General features: G+C 35.0%; 1 protein-coding gene across 2 annotated transcripts; it reads left to right on the forward strand.

The window, feature by feature from the left end:
* Positions 1–10,154: 10,154 nt before the first annotated feature.
* LOC25498491 (cycloartenol synthase) lies at positions 10,155–17,241 on the forward strand. Of its 2 annotated transcripts, none has more exons than XM_013593415.3 (18): positions 10,155–10,355; positions 10,550–10,765; positions 10,948–11,037; positions 12,423–12,617; positions 12,787–12,871; positions 13,940–14,106; positions 14,211–14,399; positions 14,523–14,636; positions 14,745–14,867; positions 15,008–15,130; positions 15,300–15,398; positions 15,798–15,854; positions 15,946–15,992; positions 16,083–16,226; positions 16,342–16,522; positions 16,603–16,683; positions 16,755–16,838; positions 17,103–17,241. In XM_013593415.3, the coding sequence occupies exons 1-18, from the start codon at positions 10,155–10,157 to the stop codon at positions 17,238–17,240; spliced, it is 2,334 nt and encodes a 777-aa protein (XP_013448869.1). In that variant the 3' UTR covers position 17,241. The 2 variants fall into 2 exon arrangements, with proteins under 2 accessions (XP_013448869.1, XP_039684171.1); XM_039828237.1 differs by having other exon boundaries at positions 10,580–10,765.
* Positions 17,242–17,489: the final 248 nt, after the last annotated feature.

Consider the following 17,489-nt stretch of genomic DNA (forward strand, 5'->3'; position numbering starts at 1 on the left):
TCCTACTTATGAAGTGCTTGTCAGACAATTCTGGGTAAGAGCTTCAGTGTTTGACAAAGTTGCTGCTAAACAGGAAGAAGCTCAGTTGATTCTGGTTGATCCTACTTTGGAGGGAAAAACCAGAGAAGAAATGGGTCTACTCGCCTTCACTGGGACTGAGATTAGATCAAACGTCATGGGCATTCCTGTAACAATCAATGAGCAAGTGATTGCTCAAGCCATGAGAAGGGATGCTGCTGGGACATACGATGGAGAAGAGATTCCTAACCCCAGAACAAGCCCTTGGAAGGAAATAGTAAACAACACTATCTACGGATCAAAGGATGCTAAGCCTTACAACAACTTAAGCATGGAAAAGAAAATGCTGCTGAAGATCCAGAATGAGAACATCTTTCCCAAAGGTGGAGGAAATGATCAACCTTCACTTGGTCACAAAGTCTTTCTGCATCACACCATCTCTCAGGAAACAACAATGAACGTTCCCAAGTATATGTTTAAATACATGATCAAGGAACTCAAGAAGAGTCAGATGGAGAACAGGAAGTACGTTCCCTATGGAAGGCTGCTCTCCATAATCTTTCAAGAAGGAGGACTCCTAAGTGCCCTGAAAGACGTGGGCATTTATGATAATCAGAAGCTGGGAGCAGTCACAGGAAAAATAATCAATGGGGCAACTCTGGTCAAGATGAGGCTGATTTCAACTTGCAAGAAACTAGATACAGATATGCATTAATCTGATGTCATATCTGATCTAGTCACTCATCACATCCCCATCTGCAAGAAAGATCCCCTGGATGTGCAAAGGGCCTACATCTTGGACTACTACAATAGCTACAACAAGAAGATCAGCTTGAAAGATATCCCAGAAGAAATGTATGGTGGTGATCTGCCTGTGGCCAAAGGCAGAAAATCTAAGAAGAAGCAGATCACCAAGGAAGAATACCTTGCTGAAGATGCTGCTGAGAAGGGTGCTCAGAAGCATCAGAAAGCTAAGAAAGAAAAATCTGCAATGTCCACCATTCAGGAAGAAGTGGAGGATTTGGATGATGTCCCTCTTATCAGTAAGAGGACAAGGAGTACTCAAGAAACAGCAGAACAGCCTGCTTCTGAACAAACTGGTTCTGAACAAGCTGCTTCTGATCAAGCTGCTTCTGAAAAGCCTCCAAGTCCCAAAAAGAAAAGAGAAGCTGCTCTTCAGACCATCAAAAGGAAGAGGTCTAATTTAACAAGAAATCTGAAGACAGCTGAAGGACGAAGGGCAGAAATGTTGGAAGAATTGGAAGAAAACTGGGATGAAGACTCAAGCCCCAAGAAGGCAAAAAGGACTATAACTTCTGAGCCTATAGTCATGCCCAGTTTTGAAATGACTGAAGAATTAAAGCAGTATGCTAGGGAGTATTCTGCATCCAAGATAACAGAAAGAAAAAGGATGAAGGAAGTGTATGAGAAAGAAAGGGATGAGCGTCTCAAAGCTGCAGGGTATGTGCCTACTCCTGTTGTTGCTGCTTTAGCTTCTGAGTTAGAGCAAGAAACTATTCAGCATGGAGTAACTCTGCTTTCTCAAGCCCTGAAGAATAAGCAAGCTTCAGGAGCCACATCATCAGATCCTTCTACAAAAGCTCCAGAAGCACCTCAGTCAGAACCTCTTTCTTCAGGTAATCCATCTAAAGCTCCAACTTATACTCAGTTTCCTTCTCTACCCTCTTCACCCTCTTCATCATCCACAGAATCAGATGACCAACCCCTTAGCCAACACATAGACAAACTTCTAAAAACCAAACCTACCAAACTAACAGAATTTGGAACACTTGACTATGAGAGAACTCAAATAGAATTTTCCAAAAATAGGATTAAACTGTGTGAGAAATTCAATTTGCCTACTACTCATCCACTATATCCAGAGATTCCAGAACCTGTTAGTATACAACAACCTGAACCTAACCAAAAACCTACCCAAACAAACTCACCAAATAACCAAACTCCACAAAAAGCCTCTGAAGTAGTTTCAGAAGCAACTACTTCAAAAACCCCCCAACAACAAGAAAACTCAACTCTTCACAACTTAGAAAAACATCTAGGTGGTGAAATGCAACCAACACCCACAAAGGCCTCTAAGACAGTCCCTGGAAAGACTGTGTTAGAAAACCAACAAACAGAAACCATCCCTGAGCAAACTGTTCCTGAACAAACTGTTCCTGAACAAGATGCTTCTGAACAAGTTCCTCCTGACCTACAAACAACCTCTGACCAAACAACAGAACCAGAATAACAACCAGAGCCACCAATAATAGACTTAACCTCTGACCAACCTTCCACATCAAATACAACTCAATCTGAACCTTCAACCATCCCTGACAGTATCCTTGAGACTGAGTATATAGAGGAACAGCTGATCAGACTTAGTGATGAGATTCAGGCACTGATTCTTCGCAGAACAGTTCATGTACCTCCTATTCACTATTATGATCAGTGGATGGATCTGGAGAAGAGCTTTGTTGATCTGATGAGTCAGCTCATAACTAAATGTGTGTCATCTCACTCTGCTATGCTGAAGAAGCTATTGGATGATATGCATGAAGCAGCTAAGGAGAAAGAGCTGAATTTTGTGCCTCTGCTGGACATCACTCCTTACTATCCAGAAGAAGAGTACATCACAAGAGCTGCAAGAATTCATGCTGGTTATAAAAGAAGAATGAAAGAAAAGGATGAGCTACTTAAGAAGAAGGATGAGCAAATTAAGTATCTTTTGGAACAGATGTACAAGCAAGCCCAACCTTAGTTGCACACCCATTTTTTTTGCTTGTTTTAATCTTTGTTCTAAGTACTTTAGTTGCACTGCTTTTGTATCTTAATTTCTCTCTCTATATATATATATATATATATTATCATTGTTTCTGGATCTTGTGCTTTTTTCACCTTCAATATTTTTTTTACAAGCTTTAACTCTGATAATATTTACTGATTTTAATACTGCTTGCTCTGATATACTATTTTTTTTAAAGGTTATATGTTTATTCTTTTGTTTTATTTGCTCTGATACTCTTTCTTTTGTTTTTATTCTTTTTGTTGATGACAAAAGGGGGAGTAAATGTATAGTATTTTAAGGCACTGAGCCCCACTATAACCACTTCTAAACTTTTTTAAATACTTCTGATATTATTTTTTTTGAGTATTTTATTGAAATTTAATTAATAAGAATAAAACTCAGGGGGAGCTTACAAACCTCTATCCCAGTGGTCAACTTATTAATTAGATCAACAACAATTGAACATTTTAAATACTATTGTTTGTCATCATCAAAAAGGGGGAGATTGTTGGAACAAAATGTGTTTCACAATTAACCTTATTAAGTTTTGATGATAACAAGGTATTAAAAATTGTCAATTGGTTATTACTAATAATTGTTCAAGTGTACAGGACCAAAGGCTACTCAAGTTATTTCAATAGGTCTTGGAAGAACAATGGAAAGAAAAAGAAATTCTGAGCATCTGAAGAAAACTGCTCCTGAAGCTGAAGTGATGACGTCATAAGAAGCAGAAGGTCATCAGAAGCAAAAGTTTTCATCAGAAGCAATATCTTCACCAGAAGCTACGTTTGATCCTTTAATTAAACTAAAGATTCAAAGTAGCTGATTCTCAATTCAGTCTTGTTATCATGGTTTTGGGGTGCCAAGCCATTAATTGGACTTGAACCTTTCGACCGTTGATATCTCTCTTTTTTCTTGGGAAGGGTAAAAGGAGAAAAACCCTTAAAAAGTTCTAGATTCGGGGGTCGTTTTCGCTACGGGAAGGTGTTAGGCACCCGGAGCGATTATGGTATTCCATAAGAACCGCTCTCCTAAGTTTATTTCTACGCTTTAGTTTTATTGCTTATTTGTAAAAAAAGAAGGTATGATTAGTCAAGAATGGGGGGTGAGAAGAAGTAGAATTTGATTTTTATTTCGGCTTGGAGGAGTTTTGACTCCTTGCCTACGTACCCTTTTAAGGGATCAAAACCGTTCGTAGTTCATTCTCAAAAATGGTTTTTGTTTTTTGTTGGTTGATTTTAAGTTTGAAAAGAGATTTTGAAGAAAGGAGATGAGAGGCCTCAAGGGCATAAGATTTGGAAAGTGTGAGGTGGAATTAGTCATTTTGCAAAAGTAAAGTCCAAGAAGGATTAAGATTTATTGAAAATTTTACTTAAGAAAATAAAAGGGAAAAGTTATTGGAGTTTTGACTCCATTTTTTATAAAAATATTTGAAGTGAATTTATTTGCATATTTTTTGGAAAAAATTGGATTTTCTCTAAGTGTTCGAAACTAAGCGTTCACCTAATCATGCAATCCTAGCCATACATCTATGCATACAATCCTAAGCATACATCTAGGGTGAGTGTGTGCGTGTCGGTGCGTCATAGTGTCCATAGTCCATATTACAAAAATTGCCTAAATACATTCTATGGCCCCTTTGCCAAGCTACAAACCAATGATAACAAATTACACCTCTAAATGAATTAAAACTTGCAAAAATAAATGCTAAGCTAAAGAAAGTGGAGGAGGTAGTGAAATGCTATGAAATGTATGGCACATGAGATGAAATAGTTAGTAAAATAAAGCATAGAGTAAAAGAAATGCACAAGACAAAATAATATTGAAAAGGGAGGAAATGAAAAGAAATTAATAAAGTGTCAAAAATACGCATGAAAGTGGTTATAGAATTCTAGTACATGCATGACCCCTAATTCCTTCATTATGATAAATTTTAGAGGTCTTGTTTGGTGTCGAAATGAGGGAAAATAGGACACATTTTATGCTAGAATTTATAGCACACTTTCACAATATTTTGGCACTTCATTAACTAGTAAAAGTGCATGTTAATTGCAAAGCAAAGAGGGAAGTAAAAACACTATACACAAGCAGCAACTTGCACCCATAACCAGTGATAAATTCATCACAAAAATTGCATCTTAAGAACTCATATCACATGCCAACGTTTTCATGAGGAATATACTACTAAAATGCACAAAATTATGCCTAAGCACTCTAATTAACCAAGAAATATCACATACTCTCTTTTATCATTTTAAAACCATTGAGAAGTATCAAAAAGGCATGAAAATTCATCAAGAAATATGTGATAATTTTTGGAGATTTTATTAAGAAAATTTAAGCATGCAGAGGTTCCAGTAGCAAAGAGACAGGGTGCAGATAGCAAAAAAAGCAGCAAAAACGAAAATGAAAGGCCCAAACCATAACAAGAAAATCTGGAGCATCAGGGAGCGTTAGATTGATCTGAAGGCTGAGAACGAAGGAGTAAAACCGAAAATAAACCGGACCGGTTTAAATCTCTATATATATATGTGAAATCCGGTTTTTTCTCATTTGTTACTCCTCTTTCTCTTTCTTCTCTCTTTTAGAGAGAGAAGCTCCACCTTCTCTCTAACTTTCCGGTCATCTTCTCCGGTTGGCATGGCTTTTCCGGCGCGGCGGACGGCGGCGGCGCCTCCGCGCCGGAATTCGAAACTTCTCCGATTCAAATTTTTTTTACGTTTTTAAACATCCTTTTTTACGTACTACTCGAATCCGAGCTTAGATTTTTCAAAAGAGCTTTGAATCGGAGTAGATCTAAACTTGAATCTTGATGAAAAAAACTAAAAAAACGGAAAGGAAAAGAGGAAGAACGGCGGCGGTTACCTCACGATTGCGGTGACTCTTGGCTTGGCGTTGTTGCTTCGTGTTCTTCGCGTTCTTCACGTTCTTGTGGCTTCGCGTTCTTCGCGGTTGTCACGTTCTTGTTGCTTCGCGTTCTTCGCGGTTGTCACGTTCTTGTTGCTTCGCGTTCTTCACGTTCTTGTGGCTTCCGTACAGATTCGGTTTTCCTTTCTTCTTCTCGGATTCGCACACCTTTCGTGATCGTGCTTGAGTCCGGTGACGGATTCGCACTCGTATTGCGAAAGGAAACAAATCGATGATGATGATTCTCTGACGAATCTTCTGAGATTTGCGGAAACTTCAATGGATTTTGATGATTTTGTTATGAATTTGTGTGTTAGGGTTTGATGAATTTTTCTGTGTTCTTGGTGATTCTGTTTTCTTTGATCTAACAGAATGGAGAGAGAAAGTTTTGGATCTGTTTGTGATGTGGCACTGTGTGAATGGAATCCTCTGAAAAAATCTGACACTGTTTCCCTTTTATATGCTGCCATGTGTACCTGAACCAATAAAAAAGTGACATCTGGACTGGACTAAAATTTGTGCGAAAATTTGGACCAAAATGCCCTTTGGGGCGTTTCTGCAAAAAAAATGATAATAAAAGGACTGAAATGCAATTTTTAGAAACTTTTGGACTTAAATGTAATTTTAAAAATAAAATTGGACTAAAAAACAAATTTGATAAAACGTAAAGCGAAACAAAAATAAAATTAACAAAACGGACTAAAACGAACCAATGGCCTAAATGAGGTACTTCAAAGTAACCTCTCTATGCCAAAATTTTGTGTGAAATGACCAAAATGCCCCTAGGGCTAAAAATGACCTAAACAGATTCAAATTGACTTGACGCTGACTCGGATGCAAGTTTGAAATGAATTTGATAAGGCTTACTGATGAAATGTTTAAAAACAAACTGAAAAGACTCGGAGACAGTCACAAGGATGAAAATGGGTCCCACTGCAAGAAATGACCAAAATACCCTTCTGTATGACTTTTTGCAAATTTTGAAATAAACTGTAGAAAAAGCAATGTAACGATCCAGAGACACTTTTGAATGACTTACAAGACAAGTAAAGACATTTTGAAAAGTTTTATGCAAGGAAAACATAAGTAAAATTGTGATTGAAAATACAGCGAGGCAGAGACAATTTGAACTGTGCAGTTGAAATTTGATATTTGACAAAGTTTGAAATGCAATTGGGCCCAGTAATTTTAGGTCCAAAAACAGGGTATAACAAGTCTTATCCAAGAAGAACGAAGAATTGAAAGGGAGGTATCAACGGATATATGGATAGCACTGAGCACTTGTCTCTCGTTAATAGAGTTGACAAAGTACAAGTGTACAACCACTACCTCCACTACTCTGTTTTCTGTCTACGCTACAAGACAAAACAACAGCCATGCCTGCAGAATTTGTACACTCAAGATGGGAATGAATTTGAAGCTTATTCTTCAAAGGACTACACCCAAATCAGGCAAAGGATCACTGGTGGATAATCAAAGGATTTCAAACGACTCTTTAGACGTGCTGATTATCTCAACGTCTCTTTCACGCCTCTATATAAAGGAGTGAAGACTTGAAGATTGCAGATAGATATACATAAGTTCAAAAGCGCCAAAACTCTGTCAATTTGATTCTACAAAGCACACTGAATTTCTGCACTGATTTGATACATCTTAGAAATTCAAAGTCTAGAGTCTTTTCTGTATTGTATTGTGAACACCACTGATTGTATATCAAGTGTTCAATTCAAACTCAATTCTCTGTATTTTTGTTTGATTAGAAGTCTCTTGCCTGCGTGCTTGAGCATTAGAAGTCTCTTGCTTAGTGCTTGAGCATTGGAAGACTCTTGCGTGTGTGCTTGAGCATTTTTGTGAAGTCTCATACTTAGAAAGTATTGAGCAGTTGTAATCTTTGTGATTATAGTGAAATCTCCTTGGAAGTGCAAGGGGGACTGGACTACTTCCGTGTTGTGGAAGGAACCAGGATAACTGCTTGTGTCTTTGTCTTTCTTTTCTCTGCTCTGTTCTTTTCCGCTGCAATCTGACTCTGATCATTTCATCAGAAGCAATCAAACTGCTTCTGAAGTTTTATCAGAAGAAGTATTTTTTAAGAGAAAAAGAAAACACAATTCAACCCCCCCCCTTCTTGTGTTTTTCACCTTCAATTACAACCGTTAACCGAGAGAATTTTCAGTTGAAACGACAATATGTGGGAGATTTGAAACCCATGCAAAATCGAAGGTCTATAAGTCTAATCCGCTAACATGCCAAGTATATAAGCATCACAAAAATCACGTATGACACTTTTGAAACCGCAGAAAACTATAACCATTGAAAAATTGTTTAAAGTCTCGTAAAATAAACTTATAATTGAATTTTTTTTTTTAGGTGGGCCACTACACCACTTTGCGGGAATTTAGATTAACCGAAACCTAAAACCGATATAAAATTGAATAAAATTTCGCAAAATAGACCTATGATCGTTAATTTTTTAAATTTTCCGGGTGTACCGTGACCCAACCCAGCTCATAAAGGGCTCTGCCACTGCCCACGTTTAAGCCATTTTAAAACCATGATAGTTTAAACCAAAATCGCTATGTTATCATGTACTCCGATATTTTATTGTTGGACAATTATAACAACTTCGTCTGCATCATGATTGTTTTCGTAGATGAGCTAATTAGAGATCATGTTAACTTTAGTTACAAAGAAGGCGAGAATTTGAATTTATGGACGACTGCGATCTGTTTCTTCACGTGAAATAATGACCTCATTATGATCCCATAATGACCCACATCCTTCTATATTTGAAATAAATTTAGTAGGAAGATGTCATAATCGATTGATTTTTCAATATGAATCCTATCCAAAAGAGAATTATCCTATTTTGTTTCGTTTGAATAAAATATTTTTAAATATTATAAAATTTATCTTTTACAATGTTCAAATCTAACTTTATACCATTTTTAAGAAATGTATATCAACCACATTCATAAATTTATATTTATTAAACTGACATACTTTTTTTTTTTTTTTTATCAAAGTAATTATTCTAACGCACTTAAAATTTATATATTAATTATCTTTAAATTTATTGAATTTTTTTTTACATCCTATTGTCATTATTATCAGCAAGATTTTTTTATAGATTCATATAAATCAATTAGATCAATTATTTAAAAAATGAGTGCTGGTTTATAACAATGATCAAATAAACTATTGAAATGGCAAAGTGAATTTACGACATGATATATTAATATATATTTTAAAGCATCAAATTCGGCCGTTAAGTCTCAAACACTAGGCCAAAAAATATCCTCGATATATGTGATCTTGTGGCACACCAATGAATGGCGGCAATATCAACTTATTGTGTACAAATAAAAGGTCTGGCTCCCACTTCATACATTGCATGCACAGACATTAAACTCACTTTATGTACTTTTGATTCTTTCTTTCTAACAAAAATAATTCTTTGTCCACCCCTCTCGCCCAAAAAAATGTATATGAAAACTAGTTGAAACCGATCATCATCATTTATTTAAAATTTGAAGGTACATCTACATATCTATGTTTACTCAATTTGATCTACAAATTTTAGAACGGGAAAATATAGATATATAGAAATGAAAGAAAATCGACCTAGGGGCACTAGATTACAGATATAAGAAATTATATTTGTACAACTATTTTATTATAATTATTGGATAATTATGTTTTTTTTTTCTCGTTCTCTTCGTTTTTCTCTCTTTATTATTTTTGATAAATAGGAAAAAAAGAAAAATAAACTATTCCAAAGGTTGTTATAAAATAGTTGTATAAATATCAATACTCTTATAAAAAAAGAAAGAGTATCATGGTACCCAAACACTTGCTACACCTACACATAAGAACTAGTCCAAAACTCGAGGTAGGAAGACACAATCAACAAATGGAGTACCAAAGATACCCAATCAACAACACCATACGTATAGAAGCCAGCCCAAAAACAAGCAGGGCACAACAACAAAAGACACCAGATAACAATCTATGTCACAACCATAAGCGACGGAGGTCAAGCAGCAACCCACCACAGACAAACATCACAAGAAGTTAGGAACACGGCCGACCAACTCATTAAAATCGAACCATGCCAACTCCACCTGATAACTAGCAATTCCAGTAGAAGATTGGTTCAACCATCCACTACCAAAAAACCAAAAATTAGTGAGGGAAATTTAGAGAGGGAAAACGTGAAATCCCTCTCTAATTCCGTCATTAAATTTTGCGGCCAAAGAATTTGTGAAAGATTTTATTTTTTCCGTCACTAATTTTCATCCTTAATTTTGCCTTTTCCAAGAAATGATAGTATATTCACTGACTTGAAATTTTAGTTGATTTATTTTCTAGCTAATGTTATTAAAATTTCAATATAAAAAACAGGTTGTTCATTAGAAAGAATTAATCTAAGGGAGAGATTAAAATGTGGAAGCTGAAGTTTTCATCAAAAGGTGAAGATGAATTGATTAGAAGTGTGAATAAACACATTGGAAGACAGTTTTGGGAGTTCGATCCACATCTTGGAACTGAACAAGAACGAGCTCAAGTAGAACAAGCTCGCAAACAATTTAATCAAAATCGCTTCAACAATAAAAACAGTTCTGATCTCTTAATGAGATTACAGGTATATATAACTAAAACAATATAGTAGTATTGTTTAATTCAAATAATTAATTATATATACATACATAGACGAAAATGTGTGAATATGCAAACTCTCTTTGAATTATATTTTGTTTGTTCATTATCTTCCATTATTGATAATGAAATAATTTATTATATTTTCTAAATAGTACATAAATAATTTTGGTTTTGCAGTTTGAGAGGGAAAAAGGTTCAAAGATGAAGTTATTATTAGATAATAGTAATAATAATAACAAGGTGAAAGTGAAGAAGGAATTAGAAGATGTAATTAGTGAGGAAATAGTGAGAAGGACACTAAAAAGAGCACTGAGAAATTACTCAACACTGCAGGTTGAAGATGGTTTCTGGCCGGGTGACTATGGTGGCCCATTGTTTCTTTTGCCTTCTTTGGTATTACCGTTTCCCTCTCTTTATTTGTTTATTTTAATCAAAATAAGATTTATATATATGGCTATGTTTCTTTTTTTGGTTGAGAAGATACATATATCTATCTTTCTTTTTTTGACAAAATATATCAATCTTGTTTGAAAAAAAAACTCGTTATATGCCTAATCTAATTAATTATGTGATAGGTTATAGGATTATGGGTGACTGGCTCCATTAATGCAGTGTTAACGCCCGAGCATCAAACCGAAATGAGACGCTATCTTTTTAATCAACAGGTAATTATTACTTCTTCAAGTTTCAAATATAAACAAAAGTTGAGTGAATAAAAGTTTATGTATTTAATCCAAATTTTAGACCAAATATATATCAATTTTTGTTGGTTCTACTTTTACTTATATTTTAGATGAGAGGGAGCACTTTTTTTGTTTTGTTTTGTAGTGGCTGCATAAACACAAATGCAGTAAAGGATGACAAGATTCCAAGATAGACAAATAAGATGAGATTAGATTTTATCAATTATTTCTCTAATGTATCCTATTTTACATCAAATGTTTGGAATGGCTATCATATGGAAGGAAAGTCAACATTTTGCTGTAACAAGCATTATCTATACTACGAGGACTATATTTCCACTAGCTTGTTTAAGGGCTGAATGAAGACCTATAGTTGAAATATACGATTGGGGAATTTGGAATTACTAAAGGATGTGTAACGATACATTGTGATAGCTAAAGTGTAACTCATTTTCCAATCATCAAGTGTATCACGAGAGGACAAAACACCTTGACATTGTTTACATTTCATTGGAGACATGGATGACTCTAAGGAAATTGTAGTTGACAAATTTGCATCAAAACACTATCTGGAGGATGTATTCATTAAGTCACTATATAGATCCTGGTCAATTTTGTTATAGAGTAATTTAAGGACGGAGAGACCATAATATTAGTTGGTAGGTAAATGGCCATCGTCACTAATTTAAAACCAAGGTGAAGAATTGTGACAATATGTGTTATTTTTTTAGGGGATACTTGTGGGGATTGTAGATTTGAATGAGGCAAGGGTTGAGTCAAATCATGCACTAATTTTTGTTCTGGTAAATTCTTTGCAAGACCTTGGTCAATTTTGTTGTATAGTAGTTTAAAGATGGAGAAACCATCATGTTAATTGATTTGTTGGTTTCATTAAAAAGATATCTTTCACGGAAACTTAAACGCTAAGCGTTAAAGAGCTTTTGATTAAGAAACTAGGGTTGAAAGACACAATAGAATTACCTTGAAGTGGGTTGAGAGAAGAAACTAGGGTTGAAAAACACAATAGAATTACCTTGAAGTGGGTTGAGAGAATAGAAACACAAATGGGTAGAAATTAAAGTTTACGCACCTTGAGCTATTGAAGATAATTTCTTGGGATGTTTGTTAAATAAAATTGGATTCTTTTTTTAATGGCAAATGTCGTTGATTGCGATGTTTGGTTTTTCTCCTTTCTTAGATGGATTTGGCCATTGAACTTCAAACTATTTAATCCTTAGTTCAAACCAGTTGAAATTGCATCAATATTTTTTTTCCTTTTTTATATATAATTGACATGGAATATCAATGAAATTAATGTTATCTAACTCTTGTGATCAATGAAATATCATTTGCCAATATATTATCAGAATAAAGATGGAGGGTGGGGATTGCATATAGAAGGGCCTAGCACAATGTTTGGCACAGCTATGAGCTATGTAACGTTGAGATTGCTTGGAGAAGACACTGATAGTGGGGATGGAGCCATGCAAAATGCAAGAATGTGGATTCTTAATCGTGGGGGTGCTACTTCTATTCCTTCATGGGGCAAACTTTGGCTTGCTGTAAGTGTGTTTATGTATTTTTTTGTAAAATATCTCTTGACTGAAAAAATTCTACTATATAGTGTATCATAAACTAGGTTGCTATCTTATTACATTATCATCATGTCTTAACAAGAGTTAAATGAATATAATGCACTATTGTGATTTAATTTTAATATGTTATGTATAGGTACTTGGAGTATATGAATGGAGTGGAATGAAAGCAATCCCTCCAGAGATGTGGCTTCTTCCCGACTTTGTTCCTTTTCATCCAGGCATGTTAGCATATAATGTACTAATTTTTTTTTATGACAAAGAAATATATATACACACACACATAAAGAAAAAAGAAAAGATAGTACAATGGGGAGACAAAAGCAATCAACAAACAGCAGGCTAAGCACCAGAGGCTCCAAAATGGATGGCTGACGATCAGTGGCTAAACCACGCAAACCCAGAGTCCCTAGAACAGACACCAGAAAACTTTACTGGATTCAGCACATGACGGGTTGAGTCTCCCACTTATAAAAGGAATAGCGGCTACTATGGATTTTACAAAGGAACCATTTCCACCAAGAAAGCTTCGCCCTATCCACCAATCGCTTGACAGAAAAGAAAATCCTGAGAAATATTATATCATTATGGGACCTCTGGATAGCCGACAAAATAGTATGTCAAAAAAGTGCTAATCCTGACCTAACCCTCTTACCAGAAACCCGACCCCAAAATTAAGGAGAACTACCATACCTCCGTAGCTGACATATTTGTTCCCCCACGAGTTCAGCCTCCTCGAAACTAAGAGAGGCTTCCAAGTCTGCTCCCTGTGAGGATTCTCCCCTACTTGTAAACCAAGGTACATGAATGGCAAAGACCATACCCTATAATGGAGAAAGTGCTCAGCCAGCACACATGAACTCTTCACTCAATTCACCCCATCACAGACAAACCATTGTCCCACCTTGAAACTAGAGAACAAATTACGTTCTTATGCACTTCTAACAGCCCCACTTAAACCTTCGACTACCAAAAGGAAAATGAAAGGAGTCAACAGGTCCCCATCCTTCGGCCCTTTTTGGATGTTGATCTCTTCAGTTGGGCTTCCATTAACAAGCACAGACAGATTCCCATAGAAAACACAAGCCCTAATCAAGCTACGCCACCTCTTCCCAAATTCAAACCTCCCCATCCTATTGTAAAGAAAACTCCAACTTATTGAATCACAGGCTTTTTAAAAGTCAACTTTAAATAATGTACTAAATTATATGTTTATATTTTATTTACATGAGTATGATACATCATACATATGTTCTTTAAAATATTGTAACGAGTAAAGCCATTAGCAGGAAAGATGTGGTGTCATAGTCGACTTGTATATCTACCAATGTCGTATCTGTATGGTAGAAGATTTGTGGGCCCTTTCAGTTCCATTGTTTTATCCTTAAGAAGAGAGCTATATACCATTCCGTATCATCTAGTCGATTGGGACAGTGCCAAACACCAATGTGCCAAGGTTCGTGTCCTAATTAATTGCGTCACAACTTTTTTAATTAATTACCCTAGAAACCTCACTATTGTATTTTTAAATTACAATTAATAATGAATAATTTATTGCAGGAAGATTTGTACCATCCATGCCCAACAATACAAAATATTTTATGGGCTTTTCTGGACAATGTTGGTGAACCTCTTCTTATGCATTGGCCATACTCCAAATTAAGGAATAAAGCACTTGATCACGTTATGAAGCATATACACTATGAGGATCAAAACACTAACTACATTTGCCTTGGTCCCGTGAATAAGGTTAATAATAATAATTACCATGTGTTAGCTGTAAATTAATAACATAATCAACTGATTTTAACTCATTAATACTTTACAAATGATGATTATTAAAATGAAAAAGAATTCTCAAACAAACTGCAGGTACTAAACATGGTTTGTTGTTGGGTGGAGAACCCTGATTCTGAGGCATTTAAATATCACCTTTCAAGAATCAAAGACTATCTCTGGTTGGCTGAGGATGGAATGAAAATGCAGGTTGTCTTACAAATATGTTCATAGTTAAATATAAATTTTAATTAGTTAGATTTGTGATTAAATATTTCATCCAAATTTCTAAGGATGCGCTTGTTCGATTAATGTCAGGGGTATAATGGTTCTCAATGTTGGGATGTTGCTTTATCAGTTCAAGCTATCCTGGCTACAAAACTTGATGATGAATACGGTTCAATGCTTAAGAAAGCAAATAATTTCATAAAAAGCTCACAGGTAATATTGTATAGTAACCGAAAGTTACTTCTTTATTAAAATTGATGATATGCAAGAAAAGAAAGTAATTAAGATTGATAATTATATTATGAAACTATTGAATATGATAAACAAATTAATATTGTATTTTTCTCTTGAAGATTGCAATGGACATGTCTGGTAATAGTAGTTGGTGTTATCGCCACATTAATAAAGGCGGTTGGCCATTCTCAACTCAAGACCATGGTTGGCCTGTATCTGATTGCACTGCAGAAGGCTTAAAGGTGATCCGTCAATTTGAAGTTAATTTTAACAAAACAGAAATTTGTCAATTATTTGGATCAGCTAAACAAATTATATTTTCTTTATCTGTTTGACTATTTTTATTGAATTTTAAGGCAATTATGCGATGCAACATTAATCATACCGTTGATGTTTGATGTTATTTTTCAGGCAGCCATTTTGTTATCAAACTTGCCATTTGAGAGTGTTGGGAAAACAGTAGAAATAGAACAATTATGTGATGCAGTTAATTTGATTTTATCTCTGCAGGTACTGTAAACTGATCTTTCACTTGAATTCAATTAATGTAGTTAAAATAGAAAAATAACATGACCATGCTTATGCAATGAATGTCAACTCTTAGTTAGTTTTAAAACTACACACAAATCATGCATCCCTATCTAATTCCTATTCTTTTTCAGACATTTATTTTACAATAAAATCTAAGAAACTATATGCTGCTAGAATTTTAATGCACAGTCCCAAGTGGTAAATAGAAATTGCTACAATTTAATCTAAGAAACTATTTGCTGCTAGTATTAGTGTATAGTGTCCAAATTGGTAAATAGAAATTGCTACAATTAAATCTAAGAAACTATATTACATTTTCACTTTTTCACAAGTATTCGGGAATCGGATAGAACTAAAGGCACATTGCATAATTAACAGAATAGAAATGGCGGATTTGCATCCTATGAGCTCACAAGGTCTTATGCATGGATGGAGGTATAGATAATAACTTTCTCTAATTATTAAATCAGGAACATTGTAGATTCAATTTTTAAATGATTTAACAGTTAATTTGATCCTGTCACAGAAAATAAATCCAAGTGAAACATTTGAAGATATCACCATTGATTATCAGTATGTACTCGACCTTGACACATTTCCTTGTAATAATTTTTATGCCATCCAGCATTTGAGTTGTTAAAAAACATGAGTCCATAATGATAGGTATGTAGAATGCACATCAGCAGTGATTCAAGGTCTTGCCTTATTCACACAACGATATCCGCATCACAGGAGGATGGAAATAGAGACTTGCATTGCTAAAGCCGCAAAATATATTGAAAGCATACAATCTGATGATGGTTCATGGTTTGGTTTTCTTTACTTGTCCACAAACTTAATTATGCAACAAAAGGGATTTCAAAAATTATTTTAATTTTATAATGTGAGTTTAAACATTTGTAATAATTCATTAACGAACTAGGTACGGATCATGGGGAATTTGCTTTACATATGGGACATGGTTTGGAATAAAAGGGCTTATAGCTGCTGGTAGAAGATACAAAGATAACAAAAGCATTAGAATGGCATGTGAATTTTTGCTTTCCAAACAACACAAACTTTCTGGTGGGTGGGGTGAAAGCTATCTCTCGGCCCAAAACAAGGTAAAAAATTAATAAACCTCAGTTATTTCTTTAAGCATAGTATTTGTTTTCACTAATAATAACAGGCAAAAAATTAACAGGTATACACAAACCTGGAAGGAAACAAGTCTCATGTAGTAAACACTGCATGGGCTATGATGGGTCTTATTGAAGGAGGCCAGGTATTATATAGCATCGTTAAACTATATTTAATGCTGAGATATATATCATTAAGAGCATAATTATTGTGTAGGCTGAAGTAGATCCGAGTCCGTTGCATCGTGCCGCCAAGATGTTGATCAATTCACAAATGGAAAACGGCGAGTTTCCTCAACAGGTAACAATTAACAATTATAAATATGCTGTGGTAGACATGAACGTATTGAATAGAGAGGGAAACGTCACTTTCTTGATGTGTATTTACATAGCGAAATGCAATTTAAATAACGGCCTGTAGCCAGTAATTTGCTCAACATTAATTATGCAAATTCTTTTTAATCTTAACTTAGAAATCATCATATTCACGTTAGCAAGTATGAAGTATTTGGCCGTGTGTAGTTAACAAATAGGAGTACCTAATATTGATAGATATTTTGTATAGGAAATAATGGGAATCTTCAACAAGAATTGCACTATCACTTGCTCGTCGTACAGAAGCATGTTTCCCATATGGGCTCTTGGTGAATATCGATGTCACGTACTGCTTTGTCCTGACAAAGAATCCAAACAAACATCATAATAATCAGGTAAACAAATGTTTTACTCGTAATTCACTTGCACCCTTTACAATTTAACTAATCTCCTACCATTTCAGCTGCACGACTTCCGGTAAAGGGAGCATGATGCAAAACAAAAGTGCACAGCTACAAAGTTATGTTGAATAGAACACTATATGAAATGTAAATTCCAATTTAACTGATACAAAAATTGGAGGATGAATATATCATACTACTTTATCATGTTACAAGCATTACACAATAAGATTCCC

Source organism: Medicago truncatula, chromosome 7 (assembly GCF_003473485.1).
Source record: "Medicago truncatula cultivar Jemalong A17 chromosome 7, MtrunA17r5.0-ANR, whole genome shotgun sequence".
Taxonomy (NCBI): domain Eukaryota; kingdom Viridiplantae; phylum Streptophyta; class Magnoliopsida; order Fabales; family Fabaceae; genus Medicago; species Medicago truncatula.

What these genes read in the sequence shown, in the direction of transcription:
- LOC25498491 (XM_013593415.3), top strand. Translation starts at nt 10,155, where the DNA reads ATGTGGAAGCTGAAGTTTTCATCAAAAGGTGAAGATGAATTGATTAGA. An exon ending in GCTATCTTTTTAATCAACAG is followed by an intron (nt 11,038 to 12,422) that starts GTAATTATTACT and finishes ATATATTATCAG; the next exon opens with AATAAAGATGGAGGGTGGGG. An exon ending in GGTCTTATGCATGGATGGAG is followed by an intron (nt 15,855 to 15,945) that starts GTATAGATAATA and finishes ATCCTGTCACAG; the next exon opens with AAAATAAATCCAAGTGAAAC.